The sequence below is a fragment of the Diabrotica undecimpunctata genome, chromosome 1 (genome assembly GCF_040954645.1).
Source record: "Diabrotica undecimpunctata isolate CICGRU chromosome 1, icDiaUnde3, whole genome shotgun sequence".
Lineage (NCBI taxonomy): Eukaryota > Metazoa > Arthropoda > Insecta > Coleoptera > Chrysomelidae > Diabrotica > Diabrotica undecimpunctata.
This window is the reverse complement of record NC_092803.1, coordinates 122,788,353-122,806,611: the sequence shown is the minus strand read 5'-3', so window position 1 is coordinate 122,806,611 and position 18,259 is coordinate 122,788,353. Positions and strand designations below refer to the sequence as shown.

Genomic DNA, 18,259 nt, shown 5'->3' with positions numbered 1-18,259 from the left:
AGTACTTGGACAACGAAAGACATACCAATCTCAAACCACACGCACAAAGCAACAACTTACTTACAACACTTACTCCACTTCCACACAACAGTCATCTCTCATCGTATGAGATCAAGTAGAATAGTTTCAAATTCCAACGTCAATCTGACAACACTGATTAGGTCGGTTACTGGATGTTGCCCTTATTCGCGACCTCCCAGCTCTGGGGCATCGCTAGTACTTCACTATACCTCGCATAACATGAGTCCATAAGAAACTCTCCACCATTCCACTCTTACTGATACTGCGAGGAACATCTACCGAAACAGTAGTGTAATTCCAATTGTTCATTAAAATAAAAATGAGATAGGTCTTTCAGAATTTAAATCCGTATACAACGAAATTTAGTGAATCATCCAAAACTAAGCTATTATCCAACAAGATTCACCAAAACATAATTATGTGGCTTCGAAAAAATCCCAATTAAATAGAATGGCTTACTAACATCAAAACAAATCCCAACGCCATATCATCGAAGACAACATATTTCTGACCAAACCTAAGTGACATTCAATTCCATAAATCAAAAGAAATTAAGGCTACCGCAACCCTACGACTTCGTATTGGCTACCTAACACAAAAAAAAACGAATCGGTTGACCATCCAAATACATCCTAAGAACAGATCATAGCCAACACTCAGTCATCCTTCACGGACACAACAAAAAAAATAAATACAACCAATTTCAAAAGACTAACTAAATTTACTTAGACTAGACAAAACTTTTGCTAGTCCGTTCTACTCCGACCTAAATCCTATCGGGATCACCAGTCGGGTTACTAATCCTTAAATCCTTAATATTCCAAATACCTTGATCCTTGCCATTTTCATCCTCTAAACTATATGTCCAGGGGGAAACTTTCTTCTTCACGAAGTAGGGTCCTATCCATCTAGGAGCTAACTTTTTCGTGAAATATTTAGCGGCATCTGACAACACAAAATTTCTCCGCCATACTGACTGATGGGGCTGAAATTCCTCTGGACGTCTCCGTAGATTATAGGTCTTCTCACACTTAGCCGAAGCTTTATCTAAACGTTTTCTAACATCAACAAATAATTCCTGGAGTCCACGCGATCGATTATATCCCATTTTAGCTACTTCGTCCTCCGGGTCTCCGAGTTTGTCCTTTCGGGAAAAATCTCGTCCATCCACTACCATCTTCCGACCGAAATTTATGAAGTAGGGATCTTGACCAGTCGACTCGTGGTATGCAGTGCGCGTAGCACATGCTAGTTTGGCCAAATTTTCATCCCACTTCCTATGGTTGTCAGCTATATAAGTTGCCATCATTGTTTTAAGGGTTCGGTTATAGCGTTCAGATGGATTGCACTGTGGATGATACAACGCATTATAACGAACTGAGACACCATAGGTTTCCATCATTTTCTTGAAAATACCCGAAGTATACTGGACACCATTATCACATAGTAACAGACGTGGAACTCCAAATACGAGAAAAACTTCTTCTTCTATTTTCTTAACGACATGCACGGCTTTTGAGGATCGCAACGGAAATACCAAAGAAAATTTACTAAACACATCCATTACCACTAAGATAAACTTATAGCCTTGAGTTGATCTTGGGAAAGGTCCCATAAGATCGGTTGCTACTATCTCCCATGGTTGAGTAGCTTTAGGTTGAGGAGTCATAAAGCCTTTGGGCTTACCTTGTTCCACCTTATGCATGGCACACAGTGAGCAACGTCCAACGTAACGAGACACATCACTCCGCAGTTTCGGCCAAAAATACTTCTCGTTAATACGCTTATAAGTTTTCAGGATCCCCATATGACCTGCTAAAGGACTATCATGACACAACTTCAGCACTTCCAATCGTTGACCCTTAGGAACGACTTCCTTCCAATTGTCCGCTTCCTCGACCAAAAATCCATGACTGGGACGGATGTATTTATAAAGTTTGCCACCAGACATTCTCCACTGAGGATACTTCAAGGGATTAGACTCGATTTTTCTACAAAGTTTATCATACCAACTATCACCACTAGGAAGCGGTACAACCTCTTCAACCATATCAAGCACGGGAACTGACCGAGATAACAAATCGGGGACAACATGTTCTTTTCCTTTCCGATGCACAATCTTAAAGTCATATTGTTGCAATCTTACCGCCCATCGAGCTAATCTTCCAGTAGGATCCTTCAAATTTTGAAGCCATACGAGGGATGCGTGATCAGTCACGACCGTAAACGGAACACCCTCCAAATAAGGACGCAGTTTTTCGACTGCCCATAACACAGCTAAACATTCCCGTTCCGTCGTGGAAAAATTCCTTTCTTGACGCGTTAGTGATCTGCTCAGGAAACTAATTACTTCGTCACCATCCGGGCCTGGCTGCAATAACACGGCGCCCACTCCATATCCTGAGGCATCACATTGGACAACAAAAGGCAAATTGTAGTCAGGACAATTAAGTATCGGAGCAGAAACTAGACATTCTTTTATTTTCTGAAAAGATTCTTCACAACTCGGGGTCCAATTGAATTTTCTTCCTTTCTTCAATATCGCTGTAATTGGAGCTAGTAGTGTCGCAAAGGAAGGAATAAATCTTCGATACCAGGAAAATGTGCCTATGATGCTACGAACTTCCTTGACGGATGTGGGTGTTGGGATACGTAGCATAGCCTTGACCTTATCACCATCAACATGTAGTCCATTCCTATCAACCACATGACCCAAATACTTTAGTTCCGGTCTACAAAATTGACATTTATCCCAGCTAACGGTTAACTTAGCTTCTCTCAAGCGTCTAAAGACTTCCTCTAAGATCCTTACATGTTCTTCAATAGACTTTGTCACGATGACCACGTCATCCAAGTAAGTAAAAACATAGGGTTCCAACTCCGGACCGAGGACACGATCTATCAACCTCTGCCATGTAGCCGGGGCATTATGTAATCCAAAAGGCATTCTGCAAAACTGAAAAAGACCTCGACCAGGAACCGTAAAAGCAGTATAAGGCCTGGAAGCCTTAGCAACAGGTACCTGCCAATACGCCGACTTAATGTCTATGGTGGAAAGATAATGCGCGTTCTTCAATTTATTTAAAATATTAGAGATGTACGGTAATGGGTAGCCATCCCTCTCTGTTACGGCATTAAGCTTTCGATAGTCTACGCAGAACCTCCATTTTGGTTCTTCACCTTCTGGAACCTTTTTCTTCACCAAGAGAATCGGGGACGACCAAGCACTATTCGATCGCTCCACTACTCCTTTCGCCAACATATCTTCTAGCTCTTTATCAATATGGCTTTGGATTACTGGGGATACAGGATAGTAACGTTGTTTTATGGGTGCAGATTTACAAACAATCACATGCTCAGTGACATCAGTACAACCAAGAGAAGTGCCCATTAGTTCACGACTTCTATTAATAACTTCATCCAATTGCGACTTCTCTGCATCGGTCAAAATAGTTTGACCTCGGAGATGATCCACTGAACCTACCATTGCTGGAGCGTCCGAAAAATACCATTCGTTATGCCTCAAATCTGGAACGATACCCATAACACGCCAAAAATCAGATCCTAAAATCAGAATGTGCGGTACGTCCAAAATAACTAATACTGGCAAGACACGCAAGCGATCCCTAACCATGAAAGGTACTAAACATTCCCCCAACGATTCACACATCTGACCATTCGCCACTCTACAAACGGTCTTCTTCGAAGTATCCAACTCTAAACCCAAGTTTTGTAAAAATTTCCAACCAGTTCTTCCTACAATGGTCTTTGAAGCACCAGAATCCAATAATCCCAAAATTTCCTTTCCTAAGACTTTAACTTTCAAATATGGACGTTCATCTCCTTCGGAATGATGTAAAATAAAGTCTAAAATAGGACGTAGGTTGGTCGAGTCAACGTCGGCAACACCTCTTCGACCAGTTAGGTGCGCTTCCTTCCGTTTCCCGAATTACACGAAGGACAAGTTCTGACTGTAAACCCTTCTTTCTTACACTTAAAACAGTGAACAGCCTCCTTCTTCATTAAACACCCTACTGCCTTATGGCCTGACTGATTACAACGATAACAGACTAAAGTCCTAAACTTTCCTCTAGCGGACTCCGATTCGGATGAAGCAACAGGACCCTCACCAACACTACTACAACTTTCAGCATCCACACTGATATAAGCTAGGTCCTTTTCCAAAGTATTCATTTTCCTACTATTCGGTTCAACATAGTTCCTAATACGATCACGTCTTTCCTCCATACTGCGACATAGAACACGAAGTTCCTCCAAGGTAGCTGGCAAAGGATCACGTAATCTATCTTGATAGAACGGATGCAAATTCCTAATAACTATAGACAATTTAACTTCCTCTGGAACATGACAACGCAAGCGATTAAAGTAACTATTCATTATTGCCAAGTAAACTCCAATAGTCTCAGACGAATGCTGAGTTCTCCTCCGAAGCTCTTCAAAAAGCGCTTCCCCATGGTGAGCTGACAGGTACTCCCTACGAAACTCTTCAACTAATTCAGCCCAACTCCCTACACGTAGACGAACATCTTTATAAAACTGATAGGCTTTATCCGAAAATAAATCTATACCTGATTCCAAAAGTATACTATCTGGTACATGACGAGCGAGACTCAATTCATTCACCATCTCAAAAAATGCAGAAATAGACATACCCCTAGCAGAACCTGAAAACTTTTCTATTCCCCATTTATGAGGAAGTATCATCCCAGAAGAAAAACTAGAGACAGACCCTGAAAAAACATTATTACCAGCTTGTGACATCGCTCCAGGAGAAGAAGCATGAACTTGTCCTACCCCTGCCTGAAAAGACTGATTTAAAACCGAAATCACATCGAGCGCTACTGGTACCGAACCAGATCCGATTGGATGCTGCTTATCATGTAAATCCTGTGACAACTTCAAAATCTCAGCAAGAAAGTCTGACTTAACAACCTGGGCTGCGTCTGCATCGTCACCTGTTGGCAATACCATAAGATCAATTCTCCCCAAGACATGGTTAATCTGTGTCCGCAATCTCAAGGACTCAGCACAAGTAGGAGTTCCGGCAAACTTTCCAACAGCCGTATTCAGCTCCGCAAGTTTAGTCTCGATTGCAGTTTTATCCTGTGAAAAGGTGAATGGGTGCTCAGGATATCTAAAGCTTTCATTTGCTGCCTCACGACTAAGTGCATCAGACAGACTAGACCTCATAGACTCAACAGTGCCAGTAGACACTCCACGAATTTTGAGTTCATATTCCAGTTCCTCTTTCCTTAAGTAGTTGGGTACAAGTTTTCGCACCATCTTGCCAAAGTTCAAAATTTAAAAAAAAATGTATCAACCGAAAGGAGCAAATATTCAAACAAAATCAAGATATAAGTAAAAATATTAACACACAGGTACAGTTTACTTTATTAATGGGAGCAAACCAAAAGCAAAATAAAAGTAATAGTCGCTTTATTCAATCTATAAAATTTCACAAAAGATTTTCAAAATTTCATTGTTTCAGAACAAATTACAAGTCACAACATAATCTCAAAAAAAGATTTTACATTCCCTAACATAACTAAGTTAAACCACAATGTAGAATTTCGAAGTCCAACTTCTCAAAAAAATAAATTTGAACTCCAACTGAAATAGAAATATTTCAAAGTCCTAATATATCCATAATTCTTCTAAGTTCCACAACACCACTTCAAAGTATCTTCTTTTAAGTTCCATTTTTGGCTTCTTCCAACTTCACGTCACACAAAAAAAAAACTAGTAAGCACTTCTTGGCATACACTTCCACTAAACACGAAGTTCTAAGACTACTACTAAGTGCAAAACCAGTGGTAAAGTAAATAAATCAAAGTTAGTCAATTAAAGCCCAAACACGTTAGGTTAACTAATTAAAAGGAATCTACACAAGGGGTTGACAAAAAAACGGTTAATTAATTAAGGGCCCCACGTTGGGCGCCAAAATATGTGGCGTACAAAACCGAATCTATATAAAAAAATTACAGAATGTACCAAATATAAATCAGACGTACACCCGGAAAGAAAAGTACTATACGGTGACAGTCTGGGAATGGCTCGCGGCTAGACAAAACAGTGGAGATGGTCGTGCGGTCCACAAAACAAAAAAAATCCGAAGTTATATCAGGGGCGCCAGGTAAATTGGCCCACAGCCTTCCCTACGTTGCTATTCAATAAACCACCAACTTACCAATAGGTTTACTACTAAAATACTAAGTAACAGTATACAACCTGAATAAATAAAAAAAATAAATGAAATTGTCAGATTAGAATTTAGTCAATTTTAATAAATAGATTCCCAAGATAGTTGAAAATAAATACATACATATTACATATTACAATATTATTTAACTTTACCATAGGCTTAATAAAAAAATAATATAAAAATGCGGCTTCTGCTTGCCTAACAAAAATTCATAAGTTATTTCTATTTAACAGAACAAAATGAAAGGTAGGACGTATCAAAAGTACCGGACGCTAAGGGGTGTGCGGTTCAATACCAACCAAAAAAAAATAATTAACGCAAATAGGACACCACGTGAGCTCAAGTGCGTGCGCAGAAAATAATATAAAAAAATAAATCTCAAATATATAACCCCCCCTTAGACGCAGTTTACAAAATTAAAATAGGTATGTGTAAATATTGAATTAATAAAATAAACCGCAAATTATCTTTAAAAAAAAATCTGTAAAGTATTTGTAAATATGAAAATAAAAACTAACAGCAAATAATCTTTAAAAAAAACTATTGTATTCCGCAAACCAAATTAGACGGCGCTTAAATCTTCCGTTGAAAATTAATTATCGATCCATACCTCGAATTTTCATATACTTCACCGCGTGGAATTCCAGTTATAGTTCAGCGTGTCTTCAATCCAAAATCCCGTACGATTGCCGATGTACATAGACTTGTGTGACAATGTTGAAAAGTTAAAAATTACAGCCAGACGGAAAAATACGAAGAAGAAGAAGCAGAAAAAAACAAACAAACCAACCAACCCTGAAGCAAGAAAACATTAATTACCATCTGTGTCTAAAATAATTATTTGGAAATAAATATATTGATTTTAACACTTTGTTTATCTGCCTTTTGGCGATAATGGAGCAATACAAAAAAAAACTTGTCTCCGAACTTGAATGTATGAAAACTGATAAAAATGTGAATAGCTTTTTAGAGATGGGATAAAAAAATAACTACAACTTTTTAATTAATTAAAAACGAAATGTTCTAACACTCACCCTTCTTAGCCAGATTAGGGGTTTGAAATATCCCAAATTGGACCGAAGCGTAGCCGGCTATTTGGACTCGTGATTAAGGCTAATTTCTTGATCTAAATACGACTCCCGGTATTCACGTGTACTGTAGATCCGCTTTTTTTTTAGCGAAATTGTGGATATTCCAAAAAAACCCTTCCACGAAGGCAGCAAATCCCCTTGAATATCCACACGGTTCGGACTAGTCCAGATCCCACATGGAACAGCAGCAAAAGCAAAAAAACAAAATGCCGTTTTTAATCTAGCCCAACCTTTCAGTAACACCGTCAAATCTGGAATCACTTTCTTTCCGTCGTCTTTCCGAACACTTGACAACTTGACACACGGAGGTCACCGAATAATACCGAGATTCAAAAATTTCAATTTTATGATCCCAATTCTTCCAAGATAACTCTAGAAAGAACGATCTAAATTAGTTTCTTCACAAAAAAGAGGACGTGTTCCCTTAACTTCAGCACAATTTGCCAGACATTACCCCTATTTAAAAATTACTAATTTTATTTTCGCCACCTTGCTTATAATATATTATAGGCAACCGCTCTTACACGTCCTGAATTATTTAAATTTTGATAAAATAGAGGTGGGACTTTCTACTTTAAATTTGGAACGTAACAAAAATTTCAAATACTGTTGAAGTATGATGGGAATATACTTACCGAACAACGAACAACTAAGAATACTCGTACAAAACTCGTACAATACTCGACTATTATTCTAATGTTTTAAAAAAGCGACACAAGAATATCCAAAAATATATAGAAATAAACCTGCTTAGCACCTATTCTAAAATTGATGACAAAAATTATAACCAACAATATTACCATCGAAATTGAAGAAGCGAATGAACAAAGCTTCAGATCTAGAAGATCCTACAAGAATGCGGTTTTTATCCTCAGACATGTCATGAGAATGTAATGAATGTAACATCCCTGCCGACTGTTGCTTTATAGATATAAAAAGAGCAATTGAATAATCTGCTATATAAAAGAAACATACCATCAGATCATAGGACAAATTAATATAGCCTGTATTGATCGGTCAGGAAGACCCACTCTTTTCTGTTTAATCTTACTATGGACGAAATTATCAACAGGGTTCGAAATACAGATATATATTACAGAATGGGCAGATAAAATGTTCCTATTATATGCTATGGAGATAACGGCATACAAATTGCAGAGTGTGAATATTACTTGCAGAGACTCCCATATCAATTGAATTTAACACCATGTTTATCTCAAAAAATCCCATAAGATACAAACTAAGGGTTAATGGCAAAATAATTTAGGAAAAAGAGACTTTAAACTACCCAGAAACATAAATGCATAACTACAGATATATAGAAGCGAAAATTATTCGCCAAACAAGTAAAGCTAACTAATAGCGTGATGTCTTAAATATACCATGTGGCGCAATAATCATCTACGGGCAGACATAAAGGCTAATATTAATATATTAGAAATCATGCCAACTATAAAGAATACCACAGAAATAATACCCGATATCAAGAAAACAGAGAAATTAATGGAAGAATATGAAATAAAGATCTTAAACATTTCTATAACATAGAGAACATGAACTAGAGACTAGAACGACTTTTGTGAAAATGTAGACAATACTTTTTGCAATAACCATCTTGAGTTTAGAACAAGACAAATATTGATTAGGTGCTATGTTTGTTCTGTAGGAGCAGAAGTGTGGACTCTAAAAGTATCAAGCATAAACCGGATTGAAGCATTAGAAATGTGGATTCATAGACGGATATTAAAGATACCTTAGACGGCAAGGAAAACTAACGAGGAAGTACTAAGGAGGGTCAACAACGACAGAGAATTACTTAAGACTGTTAAATATCGGAAAAAGGCTTATCTGGGACATATATTGAAGGAAAATTGATGTAGAATACTACAACTATTCCTTAAAGGCAAAATAGAACGCAGTAGAGGTGTAGGAAGAAAACAGGTTTCTTGGCTAAAATATATTCGTGAATGGACTCAGATACCAAATACAGGGTAATTATTCCATGTGGCAGAAGATCGAGAAGACCTCGTAATGGTGATCGTCAACGTCAAAAAATTCTGATACGGCACGTGAAGAAGGAGAGAACATAAATGACTGTATACTAGACATAAAAAACAATTTGAATAGTCACATAATTATAAAGATTCTAGTAAAAATAGTATAAGATAAATCATTAAACGGCTGAAAAAGTATAGGAAGTGCAACAAGAATATAAAGTTCTGTCCTTCCATTAAGAAGGCATACGAAGATGGAACAGGCGTAACCATATCACCATATCAAGGAAGTAGGAAGAAAACATTTAAATCCAATTGTGGTATATTTATACGAAGGCATTCTTATGTAAAATTTCCATCCGCTTATATGATACTACAGATATTTGAAATATTGTACACGTGAAAATTCTTTGATATAAAAAATGCTATTTAGTCAGACTATCAAATAAGTTCGATAGTTACCAACCTGTTGAACAAGTGAGATTTCGCAAAGGTTATAGTACCATAGAATACCTATAGATAATACGGAATACTTATTAAAAAGTGTAATAAATACAATGAACCTCCTCATTTGACATTTGTGGATTGCATGGAAGGCATCCGATTCCAGAGAACTCTGGACTGTATTAGAAGGAATGCATAATGCAAGGATTGATTTCAGATATAGAATACTTCTAAAATAGATATGCGACAATGTAACTACGCAAATAAATGTAGCAGAAGGTCTAACAACAAGCAAAATAAGAAAGGAAAGAAAAGTTGGACAGGGAGACACTATTTTTTCAAAATTATTTACTTCAATAGTTATCTAAAATTTAGCGACATAGTACTCATAAGTAACAAGTACATGTTAAAGAAACTTAAACAAATATCTACAAAAATCGGCGAAAATGAATCTGCGAAAATGAATTTTTATAAAACAAAAGTGATGAAAAATCAAAATATCACAATTGACTTAGATGGAAGTGAAATCGAATGTGTCTAAAAGTATATATACCTAGGTCAAACGATCAAACTAGGCAAACACAATCAAAAGGCAGGGATAACTAGAAGAATTCGAATGATTTTGGCAGCAGTAGTAAGACTTAGTGTGGTGTTGAAAAACAAAAAGATACGAATAAATCTAAAGCAAAATGATATTCAACAGATGCATTTTACCAGTTATGACCTATGGAATGAAGACCGTAATACTTACAGAGTTATTAGCCAATATTTTAAGGACAACACAGAGGACGATCGAATGAGATATATGAGGAGTTTCTTTGAGAGAACATATACGAAATGAGGATGTGCGAAGCAGGACGCTGGGCGGGACACGTGGCATGACAAAACAACTATAGATATAGATATAGATATATACAAGATAAACGAGAAACATTGTACATTGGAGCACAGTACAACGAGCACAGTCGTAGTAGAGGCAGACCATAAAAAAGGTGGCTAGACAACATCATGGCAAAAGTGGGAAGAAACTAGCACCAAATAGCACAAAATAGAGACGAGTAGAGAACTCATGTAGAGCCTTTTATCCAGGAGTGGATGCAAACAGGCTGAAGAAGAATTCACACACAAAATATACTTAAAATTATCTGCTAAAAAATAATATCAAATATCTTGAATCAATCTGTAAGATACGTGGAAGCACCGAACTTAACTACTTGTTTCTAATTATTCCTCATTTCTTTCGATCAAATAATTTTAGTTTCAGAGGATTAATCGTAGCAAGCAATTTGTTTTTTTTTGAGTCTCCCAATCCAACTGAAAATATATGTTACAAAGATTATAATTAATATTGTTCTGAAGCTATTTTCTTGTGGCATTTTAAAGTAATTACTATTTAAATGGGAATAAGCTACAATTAAAGGTTAAAGTAAGTAGTAAAATTACTAATGTTTATGTTTTGAGAACGATTTCCGAAGTGAAAATTGAAACATCAATAAACTTACTTTACCCTTTAATTGTGGCTTATTCCCATTTAAATAGTAATTATTATAACTGAAGCTGTACTTAGCTATCAAAAATTAACAATATCAAGGGCATATAAAAAAAATGAAAGTAAATATATAATTGTATTGTTCAGACATAACCAAAAAGAGCTGTACTAAATTCCTATCACTTTAGACCCCAAATATTTAAACTGCTTTAACTAAAAAATTTAATTTTATATTTTAATTTTCAGACAATTGAAAAACAAAGAAAAACATAATTAGATAATATTAATTATAGTCATAGATAAAATATATCAAAATAGATAATAGATAATTTAATAGATAAATAAGAATACAATTTAGTTAAATAGTCATACATTTTTATATAAACTTAAATCCAAGATATAAACAGGCAAATATTATTTTTTAACTATTTTTTATTTTGCAGGATCCGATGACTTAAGGGCAACTGATTCAGTCCATTCCCGCAGGGGCATCTTCCGTCCCATAAGTGACATCCCAGAAATCTCATCCTCTTGGCCATACACCAAATCAATCTATGACGAGCCCAGCGCAGCTTCTGAACGTATCCACGTTCCCGGCTACAGATACGATCCACTTCACAGAGATACCTACGGTTACTCACCCAGGCCAATTTTCCCACACAACTACGGTTCTCTAGACAGATACCGGCCCGGTAGGTTCGAATACAAACATTAGAAATCACAACTGAAAGTCGTTCTCTCAGTATTTTATGTTATCTGCCACTTCAAGTGCCTTTATGGACAGTTTGATAGCTTATGAGTCCAAGCACGGGTCCTTGTAGCATACCGCGAACAACGCTGCGTTTACTGCTCTCGTGCGATTATTATTATTTTATTTGTCATCTTTAATTATGTATTTTCTTGTAATCTTTTGTGTTGATATTTGATAATTCTATACGTGTTGTATATCATTAATGGATAATAAAATGTTTAAAAGCCAACCGTTTGTGTGCGCCGCCCCGCAAAAGCTTGAGCTCCCTGTATAACTTTTTGTAACAATTGACACATACCGTTTCAATCATATAAAAGTAGAAAAAACAGATATCCGTAAAGTTTTATATTTACCACTGAAACTTGACAAAATACATAGTATGCTAAGCTTATCAAGATTTAGCCCAGTGAGAAAAATACGAAATACGAAATAATGTTAATAAATTCTTTATTAGAAATACGATATATAAACGATGTCATAACGTAAACCGCAACATAATGCTGCACAATGTACTCGTAGTGTTATTGATTTTTATTAGTGTAATATTTGCATCTGTTGTATTTCTTCTTCTTGTTCATATACGTGTTAAGTATTGTAAAGTACTTGATTCTGAGAAATTTCCATTAATATTGTCCTTTCGGTTAACTCCAATAAAAGGTCCTATGCTCTAGATTCTATTTAGCAATATTTCTCTGGACGATGTCTGACCTTATAACATGTCCAAAGTATCTTATATGTTGGGGATGCACTTTGCTGAAAATCCGTTTGCTGACCTATAACTCATTTACAATTAAAATATTGATCGTGTGGTAAATCTTTTATGTTTAGAGTTATTAAACAATGTATTTTTGGGTTTACAGACATTTTTCACATAACATATTCTAAACATATATTAAACTGAGTCTGAGCTAACACCTCTCCCTATTTTGGCCTCTTATCTGAAGGGGATCTGTCAATTAGTTTTGGACTAGTATTTGCGCTTTTCCTTGGTATACCAATTTCCTTTGTATACCAAATTCTCGCATATTTAAGTATATTTTATCTCTGTTTATATTGTCATAGGCTTGTCAAAAATCTACAAATATTTGGTAGGTATCTATATCGTGCTCCCTGGTCTTGGCAAATATTTGTTTAACGTTGAATAGCTGGTCAATAGTAGACCCTTCTGATGTGAATTCGGCCTGGTATTCCCTATGATTTGCTTTGTGAAATGACTCAATCTCCTTGTTATGATCCACGTTATAGCTAACACGTAGTAAGGATATGTCTCTCTCTCTCCCTCTCTCTCTATTTCTCTTGAGTAGAGATACGGTTCTGTAGTTTTTGTAGCTGAGTTTTTGTCTCACTTCTTGTGGATTGGGCATATAATTGCTTTTTTCTGGTCTCCTGGAATTTCTTTTGTATTCCACACGTCTATTATTAGTTTATGAAATCTATTTATTAGCGCATGTCCTCCAAGTTTGAGAATTTCTTCTGATATATTATCAATACCTGGTGCTTTATTATTTTTCAGTGCTTTAATGATATCCCTTGTTTTCTGTCTTGTAGGTAAGTATCCATTATTCTGGTTCTGATCTTTTGTTATTTCCAAATCCGCGGGCTGCATTATCACAAGTTTAAAATATTTGTATATCTGGCAAATGATAAATTTATACATATAAATAACTCCATTTCAAAACATCAAATATATCTTTACTATTTAGTAAAGATTGCTCAAACCATGGTGAAAACACTTTTTTGGGCATCTGCATTATCCTGATAAAAAAGGATTTTTTCTTCTTTAATCCGTTATTTTTTTTAAATTACTTGCATCCAATTTATTAGAAGTTAAGAGTAGTATTCTTCATTTATGGTTTTACCTTTTTCAATTAAATTAATCAGCAAAATTCTTTTTGGATCTCAAATCACCCACGTTATGATCTTCTTCGCCATGGTACCGTTTAGCCTTCTTTATACCTAAAAAATAGAGTTCGATTCAATTCTTAGACTCCTATTTTGTTTGAGTGTGTAATAGCGAATCAATGTTTTATCCATTATAACTTTTTTTCTGAAATGTGTCAATCACTGTTTTAAAAGTGTCATGCGAATACGTTTGTAATTTGCGTTGAGCATAAGTTAAAACCACCTTGCACAAAACTGTTTTGTGTTTAATTCTAGTAGCAAGATGTGACAAATACTTTCCTGTGATATCTTAGAGCCCATCTTCCATAACGATACCATACACTTTCTCACTAATTAGTATCCTTGAAATTTGTGGACGTTTATAATGTGGATCATATCCAACACTTCGACACTCACGTTTAAATTCCGCCGTCTATTTCTTCGTGGCGAAAACCAAAACAGTATACACAGTTACGTAAAGGAGAGAAGATATGCAAACAGAGAGGGTACAAGCAAAACAAAATTTTAATTTTAACAGTTTTTACTTAATGTAGAAAGTCTAGTTTTATAAATTAAAACACGATACTTAACAGAGTGATGATAGATATTATCTTCTTGGAGCACTATTTTTTTTATCAGAGTTACATAAAGAAAACCATATAGGATTGTGAGACACGAGGCCACTTAGATGTCGCTACTTGGGTCGTACGACCCAACCATCAAGATAGTTTCAACTGAGCATTTGCACTGGGAGGTTGGTTCCCTGGATCCACTCCGTGTGCACATCCAATTTAAACTATTTTGATGATAAAGTCGTCTGATGCATGTAGTGTTATTCGCATAGCTTTATATATAAGTGCCTATAACCTGTAAAAAATACCCACACACTTATTGTAAATAACAAAAGTATTAATGTCTATTATTAAACTATGTACTAACAGCTGATCATTTGTTGTTGCTAACTGTTTTAAATAGTCCTAATAACTATTTAAAGACATCAGGTTGTGATTCACTACAATAGATGCTTGTAGATTATGATTCACATCGACTGAACCCATTGATCTCCACGATTAAACAAGGAATGCATCGTAAATGAGTCTGAGTAGCATTCAAGTCTAAAAAAAGATCCCGTGGTACATTCTGGGAAATGAGTCTATTCTTCTTCAAGGAAAATTAGATAAGTTGGCGATAAAAATGACACTGTAAATTTAGGTTTTTAGCACTTGCTCATATGTTTTGTTGTTTAAATTTAGTTTGTTATCCAATTCAGTACCTTAATATTATGTTTAGTAAAAAATATAAAATTATGTTTTCTTGAATTAAAGATTTTTTTTTATTATTTTTACATATTATAGCTTTTAATCACACTGATCTGGTCTTATCCCTGCGCCTTTTACATATTTTTAACGTTTCTAATAATTTTTAATATTCTCAATTAGCTGTTATTCTTTTGGTGTAATTTATTTAAAGTATTTGTGATGGAAAAGAATAGTAAAAAGTTTGTATAAAATAGAAGTATCACACCAGTTTTTTTTAGAAGACGGGTCTTTTTTTGACTGTTGCTAAACACTCTCTGTATGGAATTCTTTATCTTATCTATCTCTACATTCATCGTCTAATCAGTCTTTAATTTTTTAAAGCTTAACCAAAATGTGCGATTAAACTATTCTATTAGGTTGTCATTCTATCTCTTTTCAATCCTTAAAAATTTATCTTTGCAGCTCTTTAAAATAGTGTACAAGAAAATACATGAAAATATGGATATGAGAACTCTCTTATTATATAATTCTGTTTGCAGATAATCAGGTAGTTCTTTCCAAAGATCAGCAAGAGATGACGTACATAATAAACAAACTGATGGTAAATATTTCGCAATATGGAGCTTAGAGGATAAATAAAAGGAAATATATATATGGTGTAAAACAGCACAAATATCTTGAAGTTACACTTAATAAAAAATAAAAATATTACATAGACATAGGAAAAAGAATAAATGTTAATAATATAGACCTGTAAGTTGAAAACGTAGCTTACATGCAAGAATGTGTCACAAAAACTTTTCTGAGCTGAACTGATGTACCTACGGTAAAATAGGTTGTGGTTTAACTCTATTTAATTAGATAAGGAATGAAAGTATAAGAGAGATGATGAAATTATAAAACACGACAATAGATAATATCACTAAAAAATAGTTAAAAAAATACTTACATGTTCTACAAATTACCAAAAAAAGAATATCATTAAAAGCATGTAACTGAACACCAGCACAAAGAAATGAAAGATTTGCGATGAGACTCGTTATGTTTTTTTGGTAATCTAATAGGATTTTACTAATTCCCTTTATTCTGAGAAATTATATCTATTTAACATTTAAATGTAACATTCTTCGCTGATTAGAGTGCCCCGATCTCAAAAAAAAATTAGTTCTAGAAAGTTTGACCATTTTAAGATATAAATCTCAAATTTTACAACAATGCAGTCATTAGTATATTTTTAACAGCTGCATAAAGTTGACGTATTTGGAAAAATGACACCTATAGAGAAAACAGATTTTTGATCTCTCATTAAAAACTATTATTTGGAAAATAAAAGGGCAAAGGAAACAAATGAGAAGCTGGATAATGTTCATGATAAATGATAAAAGCTGAAATATGGGACTAATATTCCTTCAAAATATTGTTGTTGAGCTATTGTGGCATCTTAAAGTAATTACTATGGGAAAAAGACACCAATTGAATTTTAAAATAAGTTTATTGACGTTTCAGAATCTACTGTAAAATTTTAGTTTCGTTTTGTAGTGGTCGTATATCTAGATTGGACGAAACACGTACCTAACGGCCCTTCAGTGTAGTTTCACCAAAAACTCTGAAGATAATCCATGAAATGGTTTTAGCTAATCGTAAATTTATGGTGCGTGAATTGGTCTTAAGAATTAGTAAAGAACACACTAATCATATTTTGAAGGAAGTTTTGAATCTGAAAAATTTTTCCATCCGTCGGACTCTTGGTAACCTTTAATGGAACCTGGATTGGTAATAGATTGGTAACCTTTAATGGAAATTAGATCCACTACTACACTTGAAACAGACTAAATCCATGGCAGTGAACTGAAGCCAGAAAAAATGCTCCGAAGCGGTCAATAGTAGTTCAATGGATCGAAAAGGTTATCGCCGCTGTATTTTGGGATTGCAAAGGCATAATGGTCATTGACTATCTTAAAAATGGTAAAAATATCAATATTTTCGTGCAATATTAAACTAATTGAAGTAGCTCGGTGAGAAACAGCGCCATATGCAGAAGAAACAAATGTTGTTTCTCCAAGACAATGCTCGGCTCAAGAGAGCGTTTTGACAATGGTAAAAATTGATGAGTGGTGCTCAAAAGAGCGTATTGACAACATCAAAAATTCATGAGTTGAGATTCGAATAGTTTTCTCATCCAGCATATTCTCCTGATTTAGCTCATTTCGATTATTATGTGTGCCCAAATTTAAAGAAATGGTTTATAAATAAAAAAATTAGGTCGAACGAAGAGATAATTGATGAAACAAATACCTACTTTGCAGAGCTTTTAGAATTATATATTTGCGGCAGCATAAAGAAGTTTGTAAACTACTGTAATCTTTGTAATGAGTGAAAATAATACTATATCGAATAAAGTAAAAGAATTTTCTAGAAAAATATATTTTTCTTTTTAAAGGAGGTTACATTAGATCACCTAGTATATCCATTTTACTTAATTTTTCATTATTATATCTCAAGATACTAGCAGGAAATTGTTATTGTCTTTGTTATTGGTTAATATTACTTTGTTAGTACTTCATTGAAAAACACTCCCTTTCGTTTGGTTACAATTATAACTTTCCCATTGTTTTGTTTTGCATCTGATTTAGCTACGTTTTTCGTAGACGTCATTTTTTAGGAGCTATACTTTATATAGCTTGATAAGATAGAATATTTGTCGACTTATCCTTTAAAGTTTTTTAAACAGATATACTATACTATCTTTGGTGTCATTCCGTAACGTTAATTTTTTCAGTATTTTTCATGAATGTACTCCCCGGACGACAAGAAAATTAAGCCATTTAATTCATCATTTTTCTATACAATTTTTGATTATTTCACAATATTGTACATTACGTACTAATTACAATTTTTAAAGTTAAGATTTGATTGTGTTAAGCGCTTTCACCAAAATTTCGAATATATATGAAAATATTGAAAAATGGTGAATGAACTTCTGACGTTTAAACACACATAATATTATGTACATGGCATAAAAAATAATTTTACCTAAACACACTTTTGGGAAAAAATTCATCAGCATATGTCGTATATGAGATGTGAAGTAAAATGTAGCTTATTG

The 18,259-nt window shown here is 34.7% G+C and overlaps 1 protein-coding gene across 4 annotated transcripts in view; it reads left to right on the top strand.

Annotated features, from left to right (window-relative positions):
- Positions 1-18,259, top strand: part of Mf (myofilin) — an 80,362-nt gene that overhangs the window by 30,562 nt on the left and 31,541 nt on the right. For all 4 annotated transcript variants that reach the window (XM_072519374.1, XM_072519365.1, XM_072519372.1 and 1 more), the window contains exon 3: positions 11,706-11,954. In XM_072519374.1, the coding sequence (XP_072375475.1) occupies positions 11,706-11,954 (249 nt within the window). The remainder of the gene's footprint in view (positions 1-11,705; positions 11,955-18,259) is intronic.